The sequence below is a fragment of the Pteropus alecto genome, unplaced genomic scaffold (assembly GCF_000325575.1).
Source record: "Pteropus alecto unplaced genomic scaffold, ASM32557v1 scaffold105, whole genome shotgun sequence".
NCBI lineage: Eukaryota > Metazoa > Chordata > Mammalia > Chiroptera > Pteropodidae > Pteropus > Pteropus alecto.
The window spans coordinates 1770787-1796545 of NW_006436294.1; the positions used below are offsets into that span (position 1 = coordinate 1770787).

General features: G+C 53.1%; 1 protein-coding gene across 1 annotated transcript in view; it reads left to right on the plus strand.

The window, feature by feature from the left end:
• TG (thyroglobulin) overlaps positions 1–25759 on the plus strand; it is a 216739-nt gene that overhangs the window by 10375 nt on the left and 180605 nt on the right. Inside the window, exons 6-20 of the mRNA XM_006912929.2 lie at positions 2145–2251; positions 2753–2896; positions 3100–3291; positions 6534–7634; positions 8037–8627; positions 10297–10536; positions 14013–14144; positions 14504–14581; positions 15053–15165; positions 16040–16142; positions 17034–17234; positions 20730–20942; positions 21236–21384; positions 23527–23683; positions 25044–25268. Of these exons, the coding sequence (XP_006912991.1) occupies positions 2145–2251; positions 2753–2896; positions 3100–3291; positions 6534–7634; positions 8037–8627; positions 10297–10536; positions 14013–14144; positions 14504–14581; positions 15053–15165; positions 16040–16142; positions 17034–17234; positions 20730–20942; positions 21236–21384; positions 23527–23683; positions 25044–25268 (3746 nt within the window). The remainder of the gene's footprint in view (positions 1–2144; positions 2252–2752; positions 2897–3099; positions 3292–6533; positions 7635–8036; positions 8628–10296; positions 10537–14012; positions 14145–14503; positions 14582–15052; positions 15166–16039; positions 16143–17033; positions 17235–20729; positions 20943–21235; positions 21385–23526; positions 23684–25043; positions 25269–25759) is intronic.

Sequence of the window (25759 nt, forward strand, 5' to 3'; positions counted from 1 at the left end):
AGCGGAGAGCCCTCAGCGAGTCCAGGTGGCAGTAGCTGGCCTTAAGGTGACCTTCCTGGGAGGGCGGGAGGAACTTTCTTCTAGACAAAGCCCTGCCGATCTCCAATATACAAGAACAGCGATTCCAGAGTGAGGTCTGTGCATAAAGCACAGGGAAGTCTGGATACTGGGTGGCTTATAAGACCAGAAACTCAGAAAGAAGGGCTCTGACCCTCAGGGGATGGGACGAAGGTGGCTCTAAGACCCCGCTGGTGGCATTGGCCCTGGGACGGAACGTCGAGGTGGGTCTTGGGGTTGGATCGGCAGATCGTGAGACTAAAGCGGGTCAAACGTCACGTGCTCGTGCTGAAATGGAATTCAGGATCTCAGGTCAGCCAGGTGACGCGTCTGTGCATTCACCCAGCATGCGTGTCTTCCACATCATTTGGATGCTGGGAAAGGCTGGGTGTTGGCATACAGAGAGGAGTGTCAGGACAGAACAGAGTCACAGCCTTTCAGGTGACGGGGCAGGAACCAGGGACAAGCAAACACACACTGAGGAACACGGTTGGCAGAGATAGATAGGTGTCATGCAGGGCGTGAGACCTGGATTCGAATCCTGGCTTTCACCACTATTTCAAGATGGTGACCAACGCATTTTCAACCTCTAATATGGGGATGCAAAGAAATACCACCTGCCTTTTAGAAGAGTTAAGCGGATTAAAGAAGTCCACGTATATTAAACATTTTGCTGACTGTGTTTTACAAAGTAATGCTCAATAAATGGAGGTGATTATTATACTATTCTTAGCACTTTGGGAATCGAACCATCTCAAGTTCCAATAACGACTCTGCAATCAGTGGCCACTGGGCAAAGTGAGTTTTCAGTTTCCATTATGCATGACTCACTCTACCGTTCTTTTCAATTCAGCTCATATACGCATAATAATAGACCAACAACATGGAGAGAAAATCCATAATTTGACAGTGCTTTTCTATGCTTTGTTTTGCGTATCCTTTTCCATTCAAATTAACGAATGCTTGTCTCACCGCTGTGTTCAGGCTCTGAGCGGTATCTGCACAGTATATGGCCTTCCAATACCGGTTTATTTATGCAGTAGTCATTGCTGTGTGCGTAAGGGCCGTTTTGCATTCTGCCCTTTTTACATAGTGTTGTGTACACATCCATTTAGGGGAGTTGCTATAATTTACTTTTTAATTTTCCTATCATTGTACAGTAAGGTTGTTTTCAAGAGTTTGCTAGGCCAGAGTATACAGCGATGGGACCTCTTTGTGCAGAGAGCTGCTGCTTCTGCTAACTTATTATCGGGGGATATATCTCCAGACATAGGTGAGCTCGATTCACATGTACGACCTACATAAGGCATAAAAACAATCTCTCAGTGTTGCATAGAGATGACGAATCTTCTTTAGTTGCTAAATCCTTGCCCGTGGGGAGAACTCCTTTACGTGGCTTCCTATCACCTAAGATTCAGATTCCTTCTAGGAGGAGGAACCCAGGCAGTTAGCTCCTTACAGCAATTGCCAGGGCAGACGTGACTTAGGTAGACTTTTCCTCAGCTCATGGAAAGGGTTGTGTAGCCCTCGTTGGTGATGTCATATTGATCTGTGTTTCTTTTTTCAACTGTGAAACTGGGAAATGTCCTTCTCAAGAATTTCCTGTGGAGGAATCTGGCTCCTTTTCAAGCTCTTGAAAGTCGTAAAGTCCTTTGATCTCCCAAATGAGATCATCTACAATGTAACGTATGTTTGTGCAGCAAACTTGGCCTTTCGTCTCCAGAGTTACATTCTAGTAAGGGAACCGGTTAATGTGCTGTCTGTTAACTTGTTTTCTGCCAGATCCTATGGGACAACGTGCTCGGGTATAAATTGATCAAATGTTACGAGTGAGGAAAACGGCTAATTAGTAGATGACCGCTAAGCACAGCTTTGTTTTCACAGGTCCAGCCTAGCTCTGGCTCGGTAAAACCACCTTAGAAAAGAAATACATCTACTGCAGGAAGCATGGAGCAAATGGCATGGGGGAAAACAATCAGATATTCCTCTCCCCCGGATGAGATGAGGCCGCATTTATTTATTTCCACAGGAAGAGCTTGTGAGGACTTGCCTTTTATGAAATGGTGACCCTAAATCTTCTCTTTAAGGTTTCCAGATGCATTTGCAACATTCAGTGCCTTTCGGAGCAGGTTCCCCGAGGTGTCTGGGTATTGTCACTGTGCCGACAGTCAAGGGCGGGAGTTGACTGAGACGGGTAAGCACACCTCAGGCAGTCCGAGGGGACGGGTAGCATTCGCCAGGCCTGAGAGCTTAACTCTCATGATCTGCAGAGCAGGAATAGTGGTGACCGCCTGCCCCCTGCCAGGCTCCGTGGGTACAGAGGGGGCATGGCCAGCAGGCTTGCGTCTGTGCTACTTTGAACACAGCTGCGGCTGGCCTGCCTGGTGCCTCCGTGTGCTGGAAAGGCGTGTCCGCACCGGGCAGAGGCCGCCCTGCGCGGGGCACGTGGGACGCAGGACAGACCTGGGTCTCCTCCGTCTCCTCGGTCTCTCAGCGGCGCCCCTTCGCGCTGTGGACAACCTACACGGCCACGCACCGCGGCCCTGACCTTGGGGACCGTGAAAGTCTGCTTCCGACCCGCTGCGGAGTGAAGCCAGGGAAGGCCCTGGCCTTCCTAATAACGGTTCACGTGGCACGATGGGGTCTTCCTCTCCGCGTGAACCCGCGCCTCCAAACGCTCGCTCTCTCTGCTCAGGTCTGGAGCTGCTGCTCGATGAAATTTACGACACCATTTTTGCCGGCCTGGACCTCGCTTCCACCTTCGCTGAGACCACCCTGTTCCGGATATTGCAGAGACGGTTCCTAGCAGTCCAGGTGGTCGTTTCTGGCAGATTCCGATGTAAGTAATGAGCCGACAGCCGAAGCGCATGTTTCCGCCGGGAGGAAACCAACCACTTGGGTTTTAGAGTCGCCGCAGGCTCCATGGCTGTCCCACCAGAGGGGGTGAGGGGATTGGTGGATGTTAACGGCAAGCGGAGTGTGCCCGGCAAACACGTCGCGCCTTCTCCCCGGCCCCTCCTTCCCCGCCTGGCTTTCTCCTAGGCCCCACGAAGTGCGAAGTGGAGCGGTTTGCAGCGGCCAACTTCGGTCACCCCTACATCCCGAGCTGCCGCCGCAATGGAGACTACCAGGCCGTGCAGTGCCCGAGGGACGGGCCGTGCTGGTGTGTGGACGCCCGAGGAAAGGAGGTCCACGGGGCACGGAGCCCGCCACAGGGGGACACGCCGTCGTGCGGTGGGTGTCTTCTCAAGGTCTCCTCCCGTCAAGCTCCACGTGACGGAAAACCCATTCATCGTCATGAACTTCTAGCGTGTTTCCTGCCCCGTGTCAGACAGTGTCTTCCTCAGAGAGCTTAGCGAATATTGAGGGTCTCGCAGGTAAAGAACAAGGAGAGAGAATGACGTTTATGTGGGTCACGAGAGGAGCGTGTAAAGGAACACAAAGCAAGGCGGCTTCGATTCTGTCTTGAAGCGCACGTGAGAAGGAGACACTCGGGAAGGCTTCGTGGAAGAGGTGACGCTTGTTTAATTAGTTTTCTAAAATAAAGATAATTTAAAATAAAGAAAACTAATAAAATAATTAGTTTTCTAAAATTCCCGAAGGAGGAAGATAAGGAGAGGTGTTCTCTAGGTAGAGAGCAGGAGAAGCAACATTGTAAGGACATAGATCATAGGCTTTGAAACGCGAATGCCGCTGACTCTGCAGGAATAGGGAAGAAATGCCGGAGTCGGATCAGGGTGGGGCTTTCACTTTAAGAGAAGGGCAGGGTGAGACGATGTGGTCTTTCGCATTGGAGTAAAGGCTTGGGGGCGTCATCTTGCAGGTCAGGTGAAGACCTTGGGGGTGATTCAAGCTGGCGCATGCCGTGCTGGGCTTTGCATGTAATAAAGATCACGCAGGCGTTTTGGAGGACAGATCGAAAGCAGCGTTAGACGGTAGCGATGGGACCAATTCCAAGAGAGATCGGGGGACTGTATTACTTTCCTGCGGCTGCTGTGGCACATTACCACAAAGCGGGTGGCTTAGAACAGTGGAAATGTATTCTCTCACAGTCTGGAGCCTAGAGTCCAAGATCAGAGTGTCAGCAGGGCCCTACTCCCTCCGAAGGCCCCAGGAGAGAATCCTTCCTGGCCTCTTCCTTGTTCGTGGTAGTAGCTGACAACCTTTGGCATTCCTTGGCTTGTGGCGACGTCACTCCAAACTCCGCCTCTGTCATCACAAAGCCATCTTCCCTCTGCGTCTGTGACTGTGTCTCTTCTCTTCTTATAATGATGCCAGTCATATCGGATGAAGAGCTTCCTCTTCGATGATGTGTCTTAACTAATCGCATCTACAGAGTTCCTTTTTCTAAAAATAAGGTCACGTCCTGAGATTCTAGGAAAGGCATAAACTTTGGAGAGACACTACTCACCCCTGTCCAAAGACCAGGACAAAGGTAGAAGCAGTGGGCTGGGGAGGAGGGTGTGGCCTTGAGAAGTGTCCCTAGGGATTCCAGAAGACTCCATCTCCTGTCATCAGTAAGTAAGGCTCTGAAGGGAGGAATCCAGGAACACGATGTTCTAGGCCGCTTCCCACTTGAGTGGGCTGAGCCAATTCAGCAAGATTTGAAAGAGAAGGACTGAGGGTCTTTTTACAGTCTCAAAATAGCTACGTATTCATGTTCATTCGACAATTCCTGTTAAATCGTTTGGTTTCTCCAACTTAACACTTTGAGTATTCTGCACAGCGTTTGGGAGTATTCTCTCTGGTGAGTGTGCAGGTGTAGAAAAAGAAAAATTTGAAGCTCTGCTTAGAAGGTTATTTGCAATTATATCTTGTAAATGTAATTTACAAGACATAAATTATCTCGTGCCCTCCGGTCTCCAAGCGGAAATGAACTGCGGCTCTCCAAATTAAAACCGAGAGTGCTGCTAAACGCGTGGATCGTATATTTTGTCTTTTTCTCTCTGATATCTCAGTCCTATTTCCATGGAAACACATGCCACATGGAACCAGTATCTGAATTTTTTTGCCATGGTAACATTACATACGAATGGAAGGGAGACACTCAATCTGGAAAGAGAACCAGCAAAGCAGGAAATTTAATTTCTTTCCTACCTTCCTGTAATAGCTATTAGAGGAAGCCATGGCCTCATTAAGGGCTGTGTTGTGTGTTCTGATGTTGCCAGTCTTTTCTGTCTCTCTCTCTCTGACCGCATGTTCCAGTCCTTTCTCTGTTGCCTGGTTACAGAGGAAAATTGGCTGACTTCTTTTTTGGCATCCAGGGGAAAGAATGATTTTAAAAAGTTGGGGTGGTAGGCGGTCGAAAACCTCTAATATTTATGATTTCATGGAGCAAACAGAGCTTCTTTACTTTCACCTATATAACGGAGATATTAGAATTGGACTTTAAAATCTTTTATTTTTTTTCTTAGTGTGATTAAAATCAAGCTGGGATATTCAGATAGAATGCCCTGACCATGCCTGGCATTGACTGAGTTGATTACTATTTAATCAGTAATTTCAAGGGAAGGTAAAGAAGCCTAGAAAAATACACTCAGTGTGTTTGCTAAGCGGGCGTCATTGTATTATATCACAGGAGGTATCATCCTTCCTGTAATACATAACGATATTCTATATTATGATGTAGAAACGTATTTATTATAGGAAATACCAATAGCCTTTAAAGAATGGCTGTCATCCCCAGAGAGACTGTAAACCAGTTAGCTGAGACCAGACGGCCCACCAGGAGGAGGTATCCAGTGGGCCGAAGATCATAATATGAAGCATTGAAGTCCACTAAGAATTCCAGCATGAGAATGCTGGAAAGCAACATTTCACTTAAAAAATCGGCACTTGTTTCTGCATTCATTGCCTTGGGCGGCTGTAACAAATTACCACGGACCGGGGAGCTTAAAACAGCAGAAATTTATTCTCGTGCAGTTCTGAAGCCCGTGAGTCTGAAGTGAAGGTGTCACCAGGGCTGCGTGTCCTCCCAAGGCTCTAGGGGAGGCTGTGTCCTTGGCCCGGTCCAGCTTCTCATGGCTGCTGGCAACCCTTGGTGACCCTTGGCTTGTAGCCGCACCCCTTCAGTCTCCCCTCCCCACCCCACCTCACGTGGCCTCCTTCCCTGTCATCGATCCGTGTCTTCACACGGCCTTTTAATCAGGACACCAGTCATTGGGTGCGGGGCCCGCGCTAACCCAGCGTGATCTCAACTGATTACGTCTGCAAAGACCGTCTCTCCAAACGAGGTCCCATCCCGAGGCTCCAGGTGGACGTGAATCCTGAGCGGGGGGAGGAGGGAGACATCATCGACCCAGGGCGGTTGGCGTGTGAGTGTGGCGAAGTTTTTAGATACAGAGGAGGAAGAGGCACAAAACGTAGGTGTCCTGCACGGAGCCTTCTGACATTTCCCCCCCGGGAAGATGTGGGGGGCTGTGTCAGGATGACTCGTGACACGAAACCGTTTTTCCTGTTTGCTCTGTCCTGTGCAGCCGAGGCCCCATCCTGTACCTGGGAGCGGCGGCAGGCCCTGTCAAGACTCCTCTTCGGGCCCGTGGGCTACTTCAGCCGGCACAGCTTGTTCTTGGCTTACGAGAAAAGACAGGTCTCTCGGGGGACAGCCAGACTGGCCCCGTCCTGCCCACCCTCCATCAGGGAGCTGCTCGTGGACTCCGGGGTCCTCCGCCCAGTGGTGGAAGGTCAGGGGCGGCAGCTTTCTGCCTCCGAGAGTCTCCTCGAAGAAGCCGTCCGAATGATTTTTCCCTCCCGAGAGCTGGCTCGGCTTGCCCTTCAGTTCACCACCGACCCACGGCGACTACAGCAAAACCTCTTTGGAGGAAGATTCTTGGCGAACGTCGCCCAGTTTAACTTGTCTGGGGCCCTCGGCACAAGGGGCACGTTTAACTTCAGTCAGTTTTTCCAGCGACTTGGTCTCCCCGGCTTCCAGAACGGTGGAGGACCCCTAGATCTAGCCAAGCCCCTCTCCGCGGGATCGGATTCAAATCCTGCTGTGGAAAGCCCCGGAGCTGCCGAGAAGGGCGAGACTATGAATAAGCCAATTGCGGGCAGCTTTGGCTTTGAAGTGAACCTGCGAGAAAATCAGAATGCTCTGAAATCTCTCGCTTCTCTCCTGGAGCTCCCAGAATTCCTTCGCTTCTTGCAGCATGCTGTTTCTGTGCCAGAAGACATAGCGAGGGATTTAGGTGACGTGATGGAAGTGGCGCTCAGGTCCCAGGGCTGCGAGCAGGCACCTGGCAGCCTTTTTGTCCCGTCGTGCACTGCAGAAGGAGGCTATGAGGATGTCCAGTGCTTCGCTGGACAGTGCTGGTGTGTGGATGCCCAGGGCAGAGAACTTCCCGGCTCCAGGGTTAGAAGTGGACAACCACGATGCCCCACGGAGTGTGAAAAGCAAAGGGCTCAGATGCAAAACCTCTTGGGCAGCCAGCCTGCTGGGTCCAGTCTGTTCGTCCCTGCTTGTACCAGGGAGGGCCACTTCTTACCTGTCCAGTGCTTCAACTCTGAATGCTACTGTGTCGATGCTGAGGGTCAGGCCATTCCTGGAACCCGAAGTGCACCTGGGGAACCCAAGCGATGTAAGTACATGGTGTATTCAATCTACAAACTCTGGTTCTCGATTAAGGCCGTAACACAGTGCATCACAGATAAAACGAATTCAGTCATAACTAGAGCCCAAACTTCTATTGTTGGAAAAAGTTGCTGGTTAATCTAAACATTTTCCAGAGAAGTCTTGATAATGTTAACCATTCTGATGAGCAAATAGGGAGATTCATTTGGCCTTAAGGAATTGCCACATACGTGTCTGCAGAGCTGACAGTAGCTGGTCTCAACAGTTCCTGTTTAGTGACAGGAATGCTTTCTGTCTGGACGTGATGGGATCTGTAGCCATAGAAGGTTTTAGTTAAGATTTTCCATCTCGGTCTTCCGTGCTTATTAAACTCCTTCACCTGACACACTGGCTCATTCTCCCTCCACAGGCCCCACGCCCTGTCAGTTGCAGGCCGAGCAAGCCTTTCTTGGGGTGGTGCAGGCCCTGGTCTCCAATTCCAGCGCGCTGCCCACGCTCTCCAGTATCTACATCCCACAGTGCAGTGCCCGCGGGCGGTGGAGGCAGATGCAGTGCGATGGGCCCCCCGAGCAGGTCTTTGAGTGGTACGAACGATGGAGGGCTCAGAATGACGACGACGGCCAGGAGCTGCCCCCCTCCGAGCTGCTAACGAAGATCATGAGCTATAGGGAGGCCGCTTCCGGCAGCTTTCGTCTCTTTATTCAAAGTCTGTATGAGGCCGGCCAACAAGGCATCTTCCCAGGGTTGGCAAGATACTCTTCTTTCCACGATGTCCCCCTGGCTGTGCTGGAAGGGAACCGGACCCAGCCTGGAGAGAGCACCCTCCTAGAGCCCTACCCCTTTTGGCAGATCCTAAATGGCCAGCTCGGCCGATACCCGGGGCCCTACTCGGACTTCAGCTCCCCTTTGTCACACTTTGACCTTCGGACCTGCTGGTGTGTGGACAGAGCTGGCCAAGAACTGGAAGGAACCCGGACTGGGCCGAATAAGGCCCCAGCATGTGAGTTCAACCGTGCGAAAAACTGAGTCGTGCCTCTGAAAAATAGGTGTCTGCTGGGTATTGAGTGTCCAGGCTGGACTTGGCTTCAGATGTGGCCAGGTGCATCCCTTCAGTGTATGCTTGAGGAAGCTCAGGCTGACATAAGAATACCCCAGCCTGGGGAGCTTAACCAAACACATTTATTTCTCAGTTTGGTGGGGAGGAAGTCCAAGACCAAGGTGCCGACAGATTTGGTTCCTGGCGAGACCATCTTACCACCTTGCAGGTGGCCACCTTCTTGCTGTGTAGTCCCATGGCAGAGAAAGAAAGAACTCTGGTCTCTTTTCATAAATAAAGATACCAATCCCATCGTGAGGACCCCACCCACCTGACCTTATTTAAACCTAATGGCTTCCCAAAAGCCCCACCTCAGATCCCACCTCACTGGGCGTTAGGGCTTCGACACACACAGCTTGGCGGGCACAAACATTCGGTCCATGACATGGAGGCCCGTAGAAGAGAAGTGATTTCCCCATATCTGCACCGTTAGGGCTTGGCAAAGTTAATGTAGTTCGTTTTTTAATTTTTATATAATCAATGAGTTAAACCAATGGCTTGAATTTTAACTGGATGTCTTCTGTGTCCGGAGCATTATCTCAGGCCTGATGAAGGCCATAGGTTAAGATGACCTGGCTCTTGTCCTCTGTGGCGAATGCTATAGCAATCTCTCAGACGTCAGGCACACCGTCTGATTGAATGGCATGTGTTATGGTGGCCTTGCTGCTCGCAAGGTCACTGCTAGGTGCTCGGGACTTCAGGAGGAGGGTCTGCCTTCGAAGTGCCTTTCATTTACTTGAAGGGGTTTAATCAGGGGACTGACTGGAGAGCTGCTGCAGGAGGTCTGAGAGAAGCTTCGTGGGAAGCGGACCTGTAGGAAAGCTGCAGCATCGGGGCCAGAATAGAATGAGGCTGACTCTGTCCCTGAAAGTAAAACGCCACCTGACCAAATGCCAGGCCAGTTAGGAACAATGACCAGACAGAGGCAACGCTGCTATTACCAAATCAGAATCTCTCCAGCCAGCAGTTGCTAATATTGCAGGTAACACAGCTGTTCAAGTCCAGCGAAATCTCCATTCATTCTTTGCAATGGTCCACTTTATCCAGATCTTTCCGGATACTTTTAAAATTAATCAGACTATTTTGACATTAGCCAAAGTTTAGGCTTTAGCAGCCGGGGTTTTTTTTACAATGTTTTTATAATGTTTGGGGAATGTGTGACGAGAACTGTCATAGCCTGGGCATTGAGACCGAACGGCCTTGAGACGCCATTGCTGGGATTCTCCATTAAAATGTCAAGTTCTAGCAAGAGGCCGGCCCTCAAGGTCCACACATAGATGCCGGCTGCTGCAGAGATTAGATTAGATTGAGCAAACGTGCTTAGCCCAGTGCCTGGTGTGGGACAGACTCATCCTCTCACATAGTGGGTCCTCTATGCTGCTGAGTGAACATCCCAGGCTGTGAAAAGAGCTGGTAAGAAAGAAAAGGCTGATGCAGAAGTGTGCGCGTGTGTGCGCGTGTGTGTGCGTGTGTGCACATGCGTGCGCGTGCACGTGTGTCTGTCTGCACACACTTCAAAGGGGTCGAAGGGAGCTGTCAGCAGCGGTGAACTGCGATGTCTCTACTCCCCCAGGTCCTGGCTCCTGTGCAGAAGTGAAGCTTCGTGTCCTGCAGTTCATGAAGGAAACAGAAGAGATTGTCTTGGCTTCTAACAGTTCTCAGCTCCCTCTGGGGGAGAGTTTCCTAGCGGCCAAGGGAATCCGGCTGACCAAGGAGGAGCTCGCCCTTCCTCCACTCTCCCCATCCCAGGAGACCATCTCGGAGAAGTTTCTGACGAGGAGCGATTATGCCATGCGCTTGGCAGCTCAGTCTAGTGAGTGTCACGTACTTCTGGTTTCCTGCTCCATTTCTTTGGGGAAGCGGGGGCCTGAGTTAGATGCTCTTCAGTCCCCTTCAGGACTTTGCTGACTCACTTTCCCCCAGGCTGATGGAGGCCTGGGAAAGAAAAGGCAAACTGGTTTTGTGATACCAGTTTCAGCTGGAACTGTGCATGCTTCTCCAAGACACTCTGACACCCGCCAGCACAGCTCCTGGGGCTTGGGGCGGGGCAGGTCTCCACATTTTGCTCTGCAGATGGGACCTGCAGCCCCTGGGTCGCCTAACATTCTTGTTAAAATGCGAAGGGCTCCAGCCTCGAATGCTCCTGCTCCTCTCACATCCTGTTCTGAGGCTTCCCTCCATTTCCAAGAATTTAAGAATAACCCCAAAGGGGAACCTGAGAAACGACTGCATTTCAGGCTCCTTCCACGCGTGAGCTCATCTAATCCTCACGGGGACTGCAGAGGCATGACTTGCTACCTGCCTATGACAGAGAAGCGCCCTCTGAGAGCCCACAGTACTCTAGCGCATAATAAGAGCTCCACATTACTCGAAGCTTACCCCTGGCCAGGCACTTGCTGTGCTGCCCATTCCCAGATTCCCAGATCTTTGCAGCTGCTCCTCCGATGGCTCTATGAGAATGATGCTGTAGTCGACATTTGTGATTCTTTTCAAATGTGGAAACTGGGGTTAAGTCACATGCCCAAGCCCACCTAGTTAATAAGCAGCAGAGCCTGGCTGTGCCGCTGTGGTCTGGCCCCTGAGCCTCCATCCCCTGCCCAGCTGATCTGCAGCCTCGATCTCTCTCTCACCCCAGAGCCCCTGTTCTTCGTCCACTGCCAGCAGCTTGCTTCGGCCTCATGGACCCCACACCAACTTGGCAGGAATAAGAGACTCCTGTCTCCAAGCCTGTCCCCCCCACATCCCATGTCAAACTATCTCAGCTGATTTCGTCCCTGAGGGTCTCTGGGTTTGGATCAGAAACAGCAAAGCCCCTGACAACATCTGAGCCAAGAAAAGAACACCCTCTCCCGCAGGCCAGCCCTGGGGTGTCTGCTGCTGCCTTGGGGGGGGGGGTCTTGTTTGCCTTTCTTCTCCTAAGCATCTGAGCCAAGAAAAGAGCACCCTCTCCCGCAGGCCATCCCTGGGGTGTCCGCTGCTGCCTTGGGGGGGTCTCGTTTGCCTTTCTTCTCCTAACCCCACAGGAGGTGAGAATCTCCCCAGCACCATCTCCGTAGCCTGCTCCCTCCCTGACCAGTCGTCTGTTTGGGAGTTCAAGGCACCGTGTCTTATTCATCCTGTCCAGGGCCTGGCTCAGGGCCGGGCAGATCAGAGGAGCCAGTAAATGCTGGTTAACCGTCTCTCACTCCTGTCCCCACTCTGTCTTTCTGTTCCATGCCCTGCGCTTCCTCCACGCCCGGGCATCCCTTCTCTCTGTTCCTCAGAGACTCGGGGACTTCTGCTTTGGGCAAAAAGAAAAAAACAAAAAACAAAAAAAAACCAACCAAAAAACCCTAGTTGTTTCAGGTTTTGTGAGCTGGACAGGATTTGATGCAATGGGAGGAGGGGGCGTGGGAGGAGGGGGCATGGGATTACGCCCCGGAGCCGGGACCGCTTTGGTTAGGGAAGGGGGCAGGGAGTTGCGGGTGCCCCAGAGGTTTATTCGTGCGTCGAAGGATGATGAGGGCATTTTCTTCGGAAATGAGCTAAGGAACTTCCTCTACCCAGCTGCACGCCCTGACCTCGGGTCAATGCTGTGGAGGGAAGAGGAAGGATCTCTAGAGAAGGACCAGTGTTGCCCGTTTTCCCCAGCGTCCCTCAAAGCGAGGAGGGACGTCGCTGCAGCTGCAGAGGAGAGGAAGCTCTCGGAGTGTAGACCTCCAGGGCTGGGAGAGTCTGGGGCCTGAAGGCCCAGGACGAGAAGAGGTTGAGGGCCACGAAGCGTCTTTGGACAACAGAACGCGGTGGCGACGTCCTCGGATGAGGGTGAGGGAGGCGCACGGCTGTGCCTGGCGTGAGCTTGGTGCTTAAGACCTTTGGACATAAACATAACACTAAACCCTGGACATAAACATACCAGACCCATTTCACAGACGAGGAAACTCACACTCAGAGAGCTTGACATCTTGCTCATGGTCACACAGCCAGGAGGTGCCATGCCGGGATTTAGGCTGTAGCTTATGAGGTTCCTGAGTCCTGCTCACCGCCCCAAAGGTCCTGCTCTCCTCGCGTGGGTCCGACCGTGGGTGGCGGTGGGGTGCGGACGGCGGGCTCTCGCCTCTGGGAGCCATGAAGCCCGTCTTTGAGACAGGAACGGCCCAGTAGCCAGGCAGGCCCCTGGCCCCCGGGCTGCCGGAGATGCGGGCCAGGATCCCAGGGAGGACGCTGTGGCTCTATCCCCCACCCCACCCCACAAGCAGCAGCAGGAGAGGAGGCTGGAGGCTGGACTTGAGCAAGGGCCTGAGAGACAGTGCATGGCTACTTGGAAGGATGGCGTTGGGGGTGGATCCGGCTGGGGAGCGAGAGCCGTGAGACCCGGACTAGCTGGCCAGCTGTCGTGAGCACTTCCGCTCTCTCCCAGCATGCATTTCTTCTTTTCTTCACTCACCGAAGGTTTCTGGGTGCCTGCTATGGAGTAGGCACTGCTCTAGGTACAAACCATACCGATCCCTGCGCTGAAGGGCTTGAGAGCTAGCATGGAAGTGACAAACCGAAGCAAAATAAATAGTGCACTATCTAGTCGAGATCAGCGCTGGAGGATGCTGTGGGGGAAAAGCCAAGAGCTGAGGCGGGGCTGCCATTTGATGAGCAGGGGGACCGTCCACTCATCACTCGGCCTCCCCCGTGGGTCTGGTTTCCTCATGCTTGGGGTAGACATTCCGACTTCTCGGAGCTGTTTCGAAGTCAGGAGGAGATGTTGCGGAGAACAAAGCTTCAAAGGGGTAAAGAACCAAAGGGTGAGCGTTGGCAGGAAGGCGCGGGGGCCGTTCGCACAGGCCGACTTCTGTGTCCACGTGCATCCCCTCCCCCGCCCTGCTGTGAGACCGTGCCTCAGTTTCCCCGCCCATCAAATAGGATCATATTAGCTCTCAGGGGGCCGTCGTGAGCATTCGGTTAATTAAAACAGGTACTGGGATTGTGCCTGGCACATAGTACATGTTAAATGCGTCGTTACTGGGACCTCCAGTGCGGAAGACACTTCATTGGCCTGACTGACTCCGTGTGGAAAGTTATGGATAAAGGACTACAGAGATTCCTTCAGATTCCGTCCTACATTTTCATTTCTAGAGGACAATCTGGCGAGAGCCTCCCCCGCTGTTCGAGGAGCTTCTCCCTCCTTTCGGGTGGAGGTGTTTGTCGTGTAGATGAGAAGGCCTCCGTAGGTGGGAACAGGGATGTGCCTGGCTCTTCTAGGTGACACGGCTGGGGTTTCTGCGGGTCAGGTGCTCACATCTCTGCTCCTCCCTGCAGCCCTGGACTTCTATCTGCGACGCCGCCCGGGCTATTCCTCACGAGCGGCCGCCCTCCTCCGGTCTGGCCCCTACGTGCCTCAGTGCGATGCGTTTGGAAGCTGGGAGCCTGTGCAGTGCCACGCCAGGACCGGTGAGGGGGACAGATGCCCTCGGGAGGCCCGGGGACAGCCCTCTTTTTCATTTAGAGGAAAGAGCCCCAACTGGGGGCAAGCGAGCTGGACTCCAGGGCCCTCTATGTACATCCCTTAGTTTCTCTGGCCTTTGGTTGTCTCATCTGTACAATGGAGCAGTGACCTTCTACAAGCCTGAAGGTCAAGTGGATGTTGGCTGGTGGGATCAGGGTACTGAGGCCTGTGATTGTGGATGGTGCCGGGCAGAAGGGACGGATGAAGGCCCTTCCTGGCATTGCTATGAATGCAGAGACAGCAAGTTGTCTGTGGGACGCCTGGGGACAAGTCCCTGAACTTCTGGCCTGTGTCCCTTTTCTAGGTCACTGCTGGTGTGTAGACGGGGAGGGAGAGTACCTCTCTGCCTCGCTGACTGCCCGCTCCCCGCAGACGCCCCCGTGTAAGTGCGCCCCGGGGAACGCTCCCGCTGGACCCTGCGGTGGGCTCAGGGCTGGGGGAGGCCAGTTCACAGGCTCAGCCCAACCACCTTCTCCCAGGTCCCCAGCCTAGAGGACCTTCGCTGACCTCGGCCTCCCGAATTTGTGCTCCTAGTTTCCCAAGTGGAGAGGGGCAGCTGAGAGGGGACCCAGCCTTCCCGCCCCGTCCCCCACAAACCCGCTCTCTGGGCAGTTCATCCACTTCTACAGTTTCTACAGCCACTTCTCATCTGTCCCCCAGCGCCATGTCATCACCTGCCCATTTTCTGTCTCAAAGATGCTACATCCCACATAGGTCTTTGTCCTGGAGCCTCAGCCTGCCTCTGCTCTGAGGTTCCAGTTCTGTCCACAGCTCTCACACTCTGGCCAGCCTGGGCCCCCCGCCCTCCCTGGGCCCGCACAGTCTGTTCAGGGACCTGCTCTCTCCCCGGCAGGCCCCACCACCTGTGAGCTGTCTCAAGCCACTGGGCTGCTTTCCAGCTGGAAACAAGCTGGGTCCCAAGAAAACCCGTCTCCAGAAGACCTGTTCACCCCAACCTGCCTGGAGGTAGGGCCAGGAGGGCCCCGGGGGCTCGGGGAGGGAAGCCAGAGCTCTCCCCGCAGGTTGCGGATGGTTTTTCTAGTTTTCAGTAAAACTGTTTTTGTTAAGAACTCAAGGGAAGTTCTAGGCCTGGGTAATTGTCTTAGTCCTGGCAGACCCTGGCTGTGTGACCTCGGGCAATTTAATTACCTTCTCTGTGCTTCAGTTATTTTTTGTTTTTGCTTTTTTTTTAATCGTAAGATCGGGCCACATTTTTATCCTACCTAGTGCTAGGGTTGTTTGGAGAACCCAAGGGATTATATTTCATGAAAATTCCTTAAACACCATCTACACATATAAAATTGCTGCCATGCATTTCCTGAAGTCACCATGGCAAAGTGGCCATGCCCCTCATATCTGTTTCTCATTATAATGGCAGGTCTCATAATCACCCCAGCTCCCTGCACGATCGTCATAACTGAGTGCAGAAGCTGACTGGAGGAGTAAAAGCTCCTAGAGAAAGGATTCATGCTAGACTCTTAACCACGTCTGGGCCACACAATGGCAGTCCCTGCGCCTCGATTTGGGCTCCCTGACATGGAGACGATAGAGACAGCACTGCCTGTCCTGCTCAGGTCCCAGGGGCTTTGTGCAAATCAGATGAAATCCCTCCAATGGGACAACTGTGGTCCCTGCCTCATAGGACTGTTCTAATCATCAGTTCAAATAATGCGTGGAAAAGGTCTGGAATGGGATAGCGCCTCCCCCAGGCCACCTCTCTCCCTGTGGAGACGCCATCACCAGTAGTTTTGGAAGGGACATTCTTGGCATCTGCCCACTGGCCTGTGGGCCGCAAAAGCATTATCTTCCCTGGAGTGACAAGACCTCGGCTTTGTCTCAGACAGGAGAGTTTGCCAGGCTGCAGGTGTCGGAGGCTGGCATCTGGTGTGTGGACCCGGCCTCAGGAGAGGGCGCCCCGCCTGGAGCTAACAGCAGCGCCCAGTGTGAGTGCTCGCCCCTCCCCCACCACCCCTCCCCCACCCTTCCCATGAGCGCTGGCTGTGGAGTCATAAAAGGTGGCTCGATGTCCCAGCTCTGCAGCTTCCAGAGCTACAGAAGCCTCTAACCTCACTGTGCCTCAGTTTCCTCATCTCTGAAATCGGAGCAACATCCCCCAACCTCAGCGGGTTCATGGGAGAAACACACATGGTGCTTGGTACCTGAGAGATGAAAACCAGAACTGATCCCTGTTAAACTGCTTCCACGGGTTGACCATGGTATGGCATTGATGCCACGCCAGGTCCGCACCTGGTCCCTCGGCTTCACGGCTGGCCCTGCAACCTGGTTTCCATGGTGAAGTCAAGATGCACGAATGTGCTGATGCCCCTCATTTGACTTAAAACCGTCCACACTCCCCACGGTCCCGAGGGGCAGGCCCGAGCTCCTCGCCACGATGCGTGGGCCCCCGTGTGTCTGGCTCCTGTGCCCCTCGTCTCCTCGTCTCCCACAATCCAGGATCCGGGTGTAGTTATCTACGGTCCGACTGTTCATAGCTGAGTCAGTGCCTTCCCCTGGGCCCCAAAACTGCCCTGTGCATCTCCTGTTGTTGCCCTTATGACTCTGAACTGTAACTGCCTGCTTACTTAGTCTTTAAGACTAAGACTAAGACTCTAAGCTCCTTGAGGCCAGGCAGTGTGTGTGTGTGTGAGGGGGGAGTGTGGGGGTACAGAGCTGAGTGAGGCCCAGTCTTTGCCCTGTCCTAGTTCAACACCCCGGTGGGAGACAGTCCAGACCCTGGATGGCCATGCAGGAGGGCGGCAGTGGGAGGTGGCACGTGGCGGCAAGGATGCCAGCTTTGCAGGCGAAGAGCCCACCTGGCTTGTCTTTGTGTCAAGGCCCTGGCCTCTGTGAAGCCCTCCGGAGCGGCGTTTTCTCCTGGAGAGCCAGCCTAGGCTACGCCCCGGCCTGTGGGGCAGAGGACGGAGGCTTCTCCCCAGTGCAATGTGACCCGGCCCGGGGCAGCTGCTGGTGTGTCCTGGGCAGCGGAGAGGAGGTGCCGGGGACCCGCGTGGCCGGGAGCCAGCCGGCCTGTGAGAGTAAGCTGTGGCACCCTGCGGGGGCTCCCTGGGCCGATGTGGGGTGGGGGGAGCTGCTCATCTCTTCCCCATCCCAGGCTGGGGGACCCCAAAGACATTGGGATGGTGGGAGTGGGAGGGGAGACAGGGGAAAAACATGAGGAATGTGAGTGCAGGTGGTTCCCATGAGGCTGAAATTTGCTCGCCCTGGAGCGGAGGTCAAGGTGAGCCTGCGCGGGCATCTCCAGAGCTGTCATCTCTGGTAGCTCCGGTGCTGGCGACTGAGGGCTCAGGTCTTTGTCTCCTACCCTTGATGGGGGAGGAGGGGCCTGAGGGCAGGATTGCAGTGGGGGGAGCCCATCCCAGCTGGCAGCTTCAGGATTTTTTGGCGATGTTGGCCTGTTTGTTTTTATTTCTAGTTTAAAAACTTGTTTGGATATCAAATACTGAAGTATATATCATATGAATATTTCTTAGAATGTTGAAATACATTATTGCATATTAAAATCTATTATTTAGTTATCAATCATTTACCTTTTATTTCTCCTATCTACTCAAGTCACATGGCATTAGAATAGTTTTAAAATTCATGTGAGTAAGTAGGTTGGACTCTGTGAATTTTATTTCAGGACAGTAAATGAAGACATTGCAAAATACTTATCACCTATTGGGGTGTTGGGTCTGGTGGGGATGAGAAATACTGCACTAAACAATTCCGATTTTATTGCAATTGCCTTTTTTTTTTTTACGGGCCTCATTGTTTTATTGATTTATCTAGAAATTTTGCAGTCTCTAAGCAACAGTCTGAACTGCAGAGACAATTAAGTCTAGTGATCTATATGTGTAAAGAGAACCTTTATATTTGTAAATTCGTATCTGCAAGGAGAAAGGGGGACCTTCAAAGGAAGGGCGAAAAGAAAGAATTGTCCACTCTCTCTGTGGGAGCGCCTTCTCCTCCCCCCACTCCCCCCTCTGCCCCAAGTGGTGTTGTGCTCCGGGGGGTTTTAACACGCACCCTTCCTCCCAAGGCCTGCTTTGCCTCCCTCTGTGCGGGGCCTCTGTCAAGGCAGGACCCTGTCATGCTCACGTCTCTGGCCCGCAGCAGCTGCTACCGCATGGGGAACATAGCAGGTGCTCAGGGGGTGTTTATGGGTGGGATCCCTTCCGTGTGCTTCCGTGAGAAGTGGCATCAGCCTTAGGGTTGGAAATAATCAACATTCAACTTCCAGGGCATCTAAACGTAATCAGCACGGCCCGGGACCCAGGAAATAGGCCGACGTGTCTCCCCCAGGAGCAGGGTTGGGAGCACAGCTTTTTTAAGGTTTTGGAGGACCTGTGTGGCTTGGCCGTGCCGGATTTCATGGTAATAGCTCATGCTTGGAGAGATTTACCTGTTAAAAGGTGCTTTTCACATTCCTTATCCCATGTGGGTAAATAGATAGAACAGTCCTATCTCCCCAGTTTACAAATGGAAAAACTGAGACTCAGAGGTTCATTAGCAAGTCCCAAGTCACACAACTAGCAGTTGGAGCAGCCAGCATTAACGTGAGCCCCCAAATTCCCTTCCTTCTGGCCTACTGCAGCGTGTGGTGGAGAAAGCTCAGATGTGAGGGCCAGACTTGAATGCCACCTCTGCCACTCCCTCACTGGGTGACGTTGAGCTGGTCCCTTAACCTCTCTGGACCTTAGTGTCCCACTCTGTGAAACAAGCATGCAGAATCATAGCTATTTCTCCAGTCATTGTTAGGATTAACTCAAATAGTCTCTGTAAACTGCGTATCTCGGTGGCACAGCCGCTGTAGGCCATAGGGCAGAAGAGTTTACCTCCCCATGCCCCAGGGTCCTCACCTGTGGAATAAAGGTTCTCATCCAATGATACTTACTCAGGTACCCACATCCTAAAACTTCCAGTGTGGGCAATACCGTATACTCCCTTTGCTGTCGTTAATAATAATGACAGCTAACATTTATCGAGCATTTATTATGTTTCGGTAACTCTTCTAAGTTCTTTGCATGCCTTAATTTATTTTGATTCACTCCATCCTGAAGGGATAGGCTTTCCTGCTATCCTCACCATTTTATAGGTAGGAAACGGAGTCACAGAGAAGTTAATTAACTTGCTCTAGGGAGCTCAACTGGTAAATAATTGAGCCAGGATTCAAAGCCTGGCAGGCCAGCCCCAGAGCCCAGAGGCTGACTCCATGTGATCGCCCTCCACATACACGTGGCATTCCGTAAGAGCCGCCTCGTTCAGCCCACTGCAAGTCATAGTGCAAAATCTTGCCCGGAGGCCATTGATCTTATTAGAAAGAAGCAGAGCCTATATCGTGGAGACCAAAATGAGTCATTCTCCATTTCTGAGGCCCCCAAGGACCCTTGAATCACATGTGGATTGCAAATCTTGAAGCCAGACATCAACAGGCAGCAAGGCTGTGCCCAAGAGTCAGATAATTAACTAAATCTCTAGTCAGGTGCGAAACTGTCACACTGAGTGTGTCCACTCTTTAGTTCACCCACTCGTCTGGCCCACATTTACAGGGCTTGTGTCCTGGATCGGCACTGTGCTTTGGGGACACCAGTGTGCAGGTGATTAGACTCATGAATAATTGATAACGTGGGAGGCTAACGCCAGGTGACCAGCAAGCTTAGAGAAAGGAGACTCAAGAAGCCCCAGGACAAGCGTGGAAAGTATTAGAGAGCTAGAGGTGTTGACCTGATAAGCAAGGGTCAAAACAGGAATCTTCTAGGCAGATGAGCAGGCGGGAGGGAAAGGCGGGGGCGTGTGGCCAGGATGTGCTCAGGGAATGACCGCCATGCCGGCAGGGAAAGGGGACTGGAGGACACGGGAGCAGAGAGGAAGGGCGGGTCGGCAGGTGCTGGCGGGAATCGAGAGTCGAAGTCTAGCTTTGCTACAATTTCTCTGCTGGCTGTGGAGACTGGATTGGACGAGGGAGCAGAAAGGTAGGGATGAGGCCCACACGCAGGGAGCCGGGCGAGGAAGCTTCGGTGGCAGTTCAAGGGAAAGATAACGAGCATCTAAATGAGGGGAGCGCCCTGGGAATGACGGGACCTTGAGAAGGCGTGAGCCACAGCCTTTGCTGACGGCGGAGCTGGGACCGCCCGGGATGTTTCTGGCGTGGGACCACTGGGTGGCTTGAGAGGCCTCACACTGAGCTGGGGTGCTGGGCAGCAGACGATGCGTGATGACATGTTGGCCTTGAGATGGAGAAGATCACTGGTAGTTGGATTTAGAGATGAGAAGATGCTCCAGAGGTCTGAGCTGGACAGGAAGATAGGACAGTGAGTCAGCCATGCTCCGTGTCTGTTAAGACGGGAAGAGGATGGGCTCGTGGAGCAGGGGCGGGGGGCAGGCCAAGGCCAAGGCCAGGGCCCCAGGAGCCCCCGCACATCCGCGGGAAGGGGAGGGGAGGAGGGCGGTGCCTGAGGGGAGAGGAGCAGCTCTCGGTGGCCCTGTGCTGGGCAGATGCCACCGCCAGCCCTCGTTCCCTCTCCTAGGCCCGCAGTGCCCGCTGCCATTCGACGCGTCGGCTGCGGCTGGCGGAGTGATCCTGTGTGAGCGAGCCTCGGGCCCAGGAGGGGCCGCCATCCAGCAGTGCCAGCTGCTGTGTCGCCAGGGCTACCGGAGTGCGTTCCCCCCACGGCCGCTGGTGTGCAGCCTCGAGAGGAGACGCTGGGTGTCACAGCCGCCTCAGCCCCGGGCCTGCCAGCGTGAGTGGCCTTGGGGATGTCTGTCTGGCACCCCGCTCCCTCTCGTTTTCCACACCCAAGTGCAGCCCTTCCATGTACGCCAGGTGGCATCGCGAGCAGCAGAGGGTGCTAAGTAACTTCGGAGATGAGCCATCATGCTGGGAAGCATTTCCGCTCTGAGGATGACAACAAGATGGCTGTGCTTGCGTGTTCCAGGCTAAATGAAGGAGGGCTGTTTTTGCAGAGGGAACACCAAAGACGAGAACCCCACAGGCCCGTCTCGGGCGTCTGCTGACCTCTGCTGCTTCCTGCAGGGTTCCAGCTGTGGCAGACCCTCCAGACACAAGCGCGGTTCCAGCTCCAGCCAGGCGGGCCGTGCAGTGCCGATGACGCGGGCTTGTCGCCGGCTTTCCAGGTCTTCATACTGGACGCGCTCATGGCCCGTGGCTTCTGCCAGATCCAGGTGTGTACCCAGCCTTCCCCACAGTGGGGGCCTGGGCCGAGCTCAGGGCCACCGCGCCAGACAACCTAGGGCTCACATGAACCTACAGTTCGACCTTCAATCATTTTACCGGTGGGCAAACTGAGGCCCAGAATGAGAAAGTAATTTGGCCAACTCTAATTACATAGCGGCAGAGGTGCAATCCGAACCTATCTCCTCATTGGCCATTTTGCCACATAAAGATGTCAAGTCAAACATGTCCCGAGTGCTTATCACGTGCCAGGCACTGTGCATCCCTTGGCATGGATTAGCTCATACAATCTTCACAGCGATCCTATTATTGCCACTTTTTAGATGAGGGGAGGGAAGACTAGAGGATGAAAATAATTGGCCAGAGTCGCACAGCTGGGAAGTGGCAGAGCCAGGCTGACTGCCATGAGGACAGACTTGTGGTCCCAATGGAGTACCGCCACCACCCATGGAGAAAGAGCCTGGGGGCGAGGGGTAGGAAGTCTGGGAGGCCATGATGTACTCTCTGAGCCGATGTGCCAGGCGCGTTTCTTGATGAATCCGCCCAGAGGCATTATGGGTCTCCTGCAAAAAAAAAAAAAAAAAAAAAAAAATAGTGAACGCCAACTGGAAAGAAGAACCGTAAATAATTACCAGAGCTTTGAGCTGCGTAATCGGCAAGGGTGATCCGAAGGCGCGAGAATTCAGAGGGAGTCTTCTTTTCACACGTCACCCAGTCACTAGGTCCTCGTCTCGTTGCTCACAGCTGACTTGTCAGAGCAACTCATTTTTAGCACCTAGTGCTAAGGCTTTCATAGAACTCAGATTTTTATAAAACCAAATACTGAGAGTATTGATTCTAAAACGATATTGTTTCCTTTTATCCAAAGACCTTCACGTAACAACAATATCAGCAATATCTAGTAATTAACTATCGAGCACCAGCTGTGTCGCTGGCACCCTGTGAGAAGCCGTACATTCCTTAGCTCTAAGTATGTCACCTTCTGCTCTGTGGGTGTCATTAGTTCTCAATTTACAACTGAATTAACTAACAACCATAGAGGGTAAGTTGCTCAAGATTTCGCATAGCTCAGTAAGTCCAGATCCATCTAGACTGTCATTACACCAAATCTGAAGCAGAAGAGTGAGGGACACGGGGATGCAGAGCCCACAGTGTGGGGTACCGGATAATGCAGTGGGGAACGAGAAGCATCGAGGATGAGTAAGGTTTTGGCTCCAGAGATTGGGTGAAGACGCGGTGCTGAGATGATGAGTTAAACCTCACACAGTGAGGGGTGAAATATTCCAGAATCCCCAGACCGGAAAGGTGACCTTGCTGGAGCTCGATGGGTTTAGAAAGCAGCCTGGGCAAGGGCCTGGTGGTGGGTGGGGCTTCCAGGAGAAGGTGTCAGGGTGCCACTATGAGACAGAGATCTTCTATGGTGAAGGGAGGGTCTTATTCGGAAGTCAGAGACAAGACGCGAGCTTTCAAGTCAGATGGATCTGGGTTCAAACCTTGGCTCCACCACTTCCTGCCAGGGTGACCAGGGCTGCCAGCAGCCTTGCTGAGCCTCACGTCAACCATCTGTGCAATGGGGCCAGCAGCACCTACCCTGGAGGGGCGGATTAAAGTAATACGTTCATCCAAAGCGCTTGCTCCTTACGTCCGTTCTGCTGAGAGGTTGAGACCACAGGCTTTGAGTTAGCAGGGGTTTGAATCCTGGCTCCACCATTTCTTGGCTATGTGACCCTCAGTCATTCCTCGGCCTCTCTGAGGCTAATTCCCCATCTGTAATGGTAGTCCTGACTTCATAGGTTTGTTTTAGAGACTAAACTAGCTCATGTTTAAAACACTTTACATGGCACCTAATCGAGAATATTAAAAAATCATGCCATATTGCCATCTAAGGATGCCAAGCACTGCATCCTGGGATCAGTTCTTGTGGGAGCAGTGGGCAGGGCATAAGCTCCAAGGACAGGGGAGGAGGCCAGGAGTCTCCAGTGGCCTGGGTCCAGCTCGTGGTCACCCTGCAGTCACATCCTCCCGATGACCTCTACCAGTAGTAACATAAACCAGTTTTGGTGTCTTGCATGGACTCAACAAAGCTGGCTCCCTGCTCTGTGTTCCTGAACAGGAGGTGTCTGTTTCCACAGGTGAAGACTTTTGGGACCCCCGTTTCCATTCCTGTCTGTGACGACTCCATGGTGCAGGTGGAATGTCTGACCCAGGAGCGTTTAGGGGTGAATGTCACCTGGAAGCTGCAGCTTGAGGATGTCCCACCAGCCTCTCTTCCTGATCTGCATGACATCGGTACGTTTTCTTTCACTGCTGCCTTGAAGAAGCTATGCAGACTCTCTGGGTCCCAGTTTCCTCGTCTGTCAGGTGGAGCTAGTAAAGCCATAATGTCATCCTGGGAGCGTCCAGGGAGAGTATTAGGTACCTGGCCTGTAGTAGGAGCTGAGTATTAAAGAGTATGTAAAAATCAATAGAATAGATTACTAGACTTAAATATCAGCTGATTGTGTTTTTGTAAACATTTTCTAATTCTTCCCTTGATTTTCTGGGCACAGAGAGGGCACATCGGTGTGAAGAAGGGGTGGGTGGGGTGGGTGAAGGAGTCTCTATTGCTTTATAATTTACGCCCTGCCCACTTCCAATTATAAACCTTCTCACCCACTTGCACTATTGAGATCCATGACTGCGCTGTCTAAAATGGGCAGTTACGATATGGATGAATCGAGGATCTACGGAGAAGCGGGGTGGATTTTACGATAACCCGAGGGTCAGGACCGGCTGGAGCTTGACTTCTGTTCTATGACGGAGACCTTCTGGAAAACGTGGCCAGGGTGTAGCCAGGAAGGAGATTATATCTCTGCCATTCTGTAGTCCTCGTGGCAATAATCATTCCCCCTCACAGAAGCATCAGTTAGGGGTCCCTTTCACCCTCCCTGAGGAAAGCCCGGATAATGCGGGTGTGTTCGAAGCTGCGAAGAATGAGATGTATATTCCTGGCGCCAATGGTGACAGCTGTGGCTTCCTGCCTCGGGCTGGCCGTACAGGACCCTGGTGTGGCACGCACGTTCCTTGGGTGCCGGGATGCGTCTCAGCTCCAGATGTGGGGCTCACGTGATTCCTTCCTAGGAAAGGCAGCTTGACAGCTGGAGGCCTTCTCGCCGTTCAGTGAGCGCCGGGGCGGAAGGCCGCGTGCCTCCCAGAGCTCTGCCTTCTCTTTGTGTGGCCCCGTCACACAGTCTCCCTCGTAATCCTCACCAACTGCAAGAGAAGCATTTCCATGTTGCAGATGGGGACACTGAGGCTCAGAGAGGGTGGCTCGCCAATGCTAGAGATAGTTGTGCATCTTGATAGTGTATCTGAGATAGGGGACCGAACTCATGATATCCTGTACCTGTGGGGATCACGCTGATGCCACAGAAAGGACAGGAGGCGGGGACCTGGAGTGGAGTCCTCTTTGTGCTTCCAACTCCTGTGTGACCTTGGGCCAATCAGTCCCCTTCTCTGGGCCTCAGTTTCTCCCTCTGTACAATGAAACACCAAGTAATGCCTATGTCTCCTCACGGTGAGCATGTCCAGATGGCTTTGCCTCTGGGTCCTCCCCTGCCCTTGCAGAGAACAGTGAGGTGACACTCCTGCCTCATCCCGTGTCTTGCAGAGGACGCCTTAGTGGGCAAGGGTCCCGTGGGGCGCTTCGCAGATCTGGTCCAAAGTGGAGCGTTCCAGCTTCATCTGGATAACAAGACGTTCCCAGCGGACACCTCCATTTACTTCCTCCAAGGGGACAGCTTTGGCACCTCTCCCAGGACACGATTTGGGTGCTTGGAAGGATTCTACCCGGTCTCAGACACCAGCGATGCCCTTCGGGACCCCCTGGGGTGCGGTAGGTCCACCCTGTCTCAGGGCTGCTGTTATGTAGCCATGTGAGGCTGCGGGACAGGCCAGCGGAGATCTGACAGATTCTGACACACAGAATGGAGAATCACACATTTATTCATTCCCCAAAAGCTTTCTGGTCATCCACTAGGTGTGGGCAGATGGCCACCACTCATTCCACCACTGAAACTGGAGGTGTAGATGACACGTCAGAAGGACGAACTCTGATGACTGAAGTGACCCCTCCCTCTTAGGTACTGACAAGCGTGGGCCCTGGGGCTGCGCTGCACCGTCTTTGTGGAAAAGGCTGTTGTCCACCCTGGGTGCTCCATGACCCTTCTCAGTCTCACAGCAGTGCGTTACTCACCACCACTGCCGGGGGGCCATCCATCAGCCCAGGACTCCCTGCTCAGGGGTCGCAACCCTGGTGAGGTCGACTGGGATGCTCTTGGTCCCGCATGGGGGCCACCTTCCCTAGAATGCAGCTGCGGCCTCCTC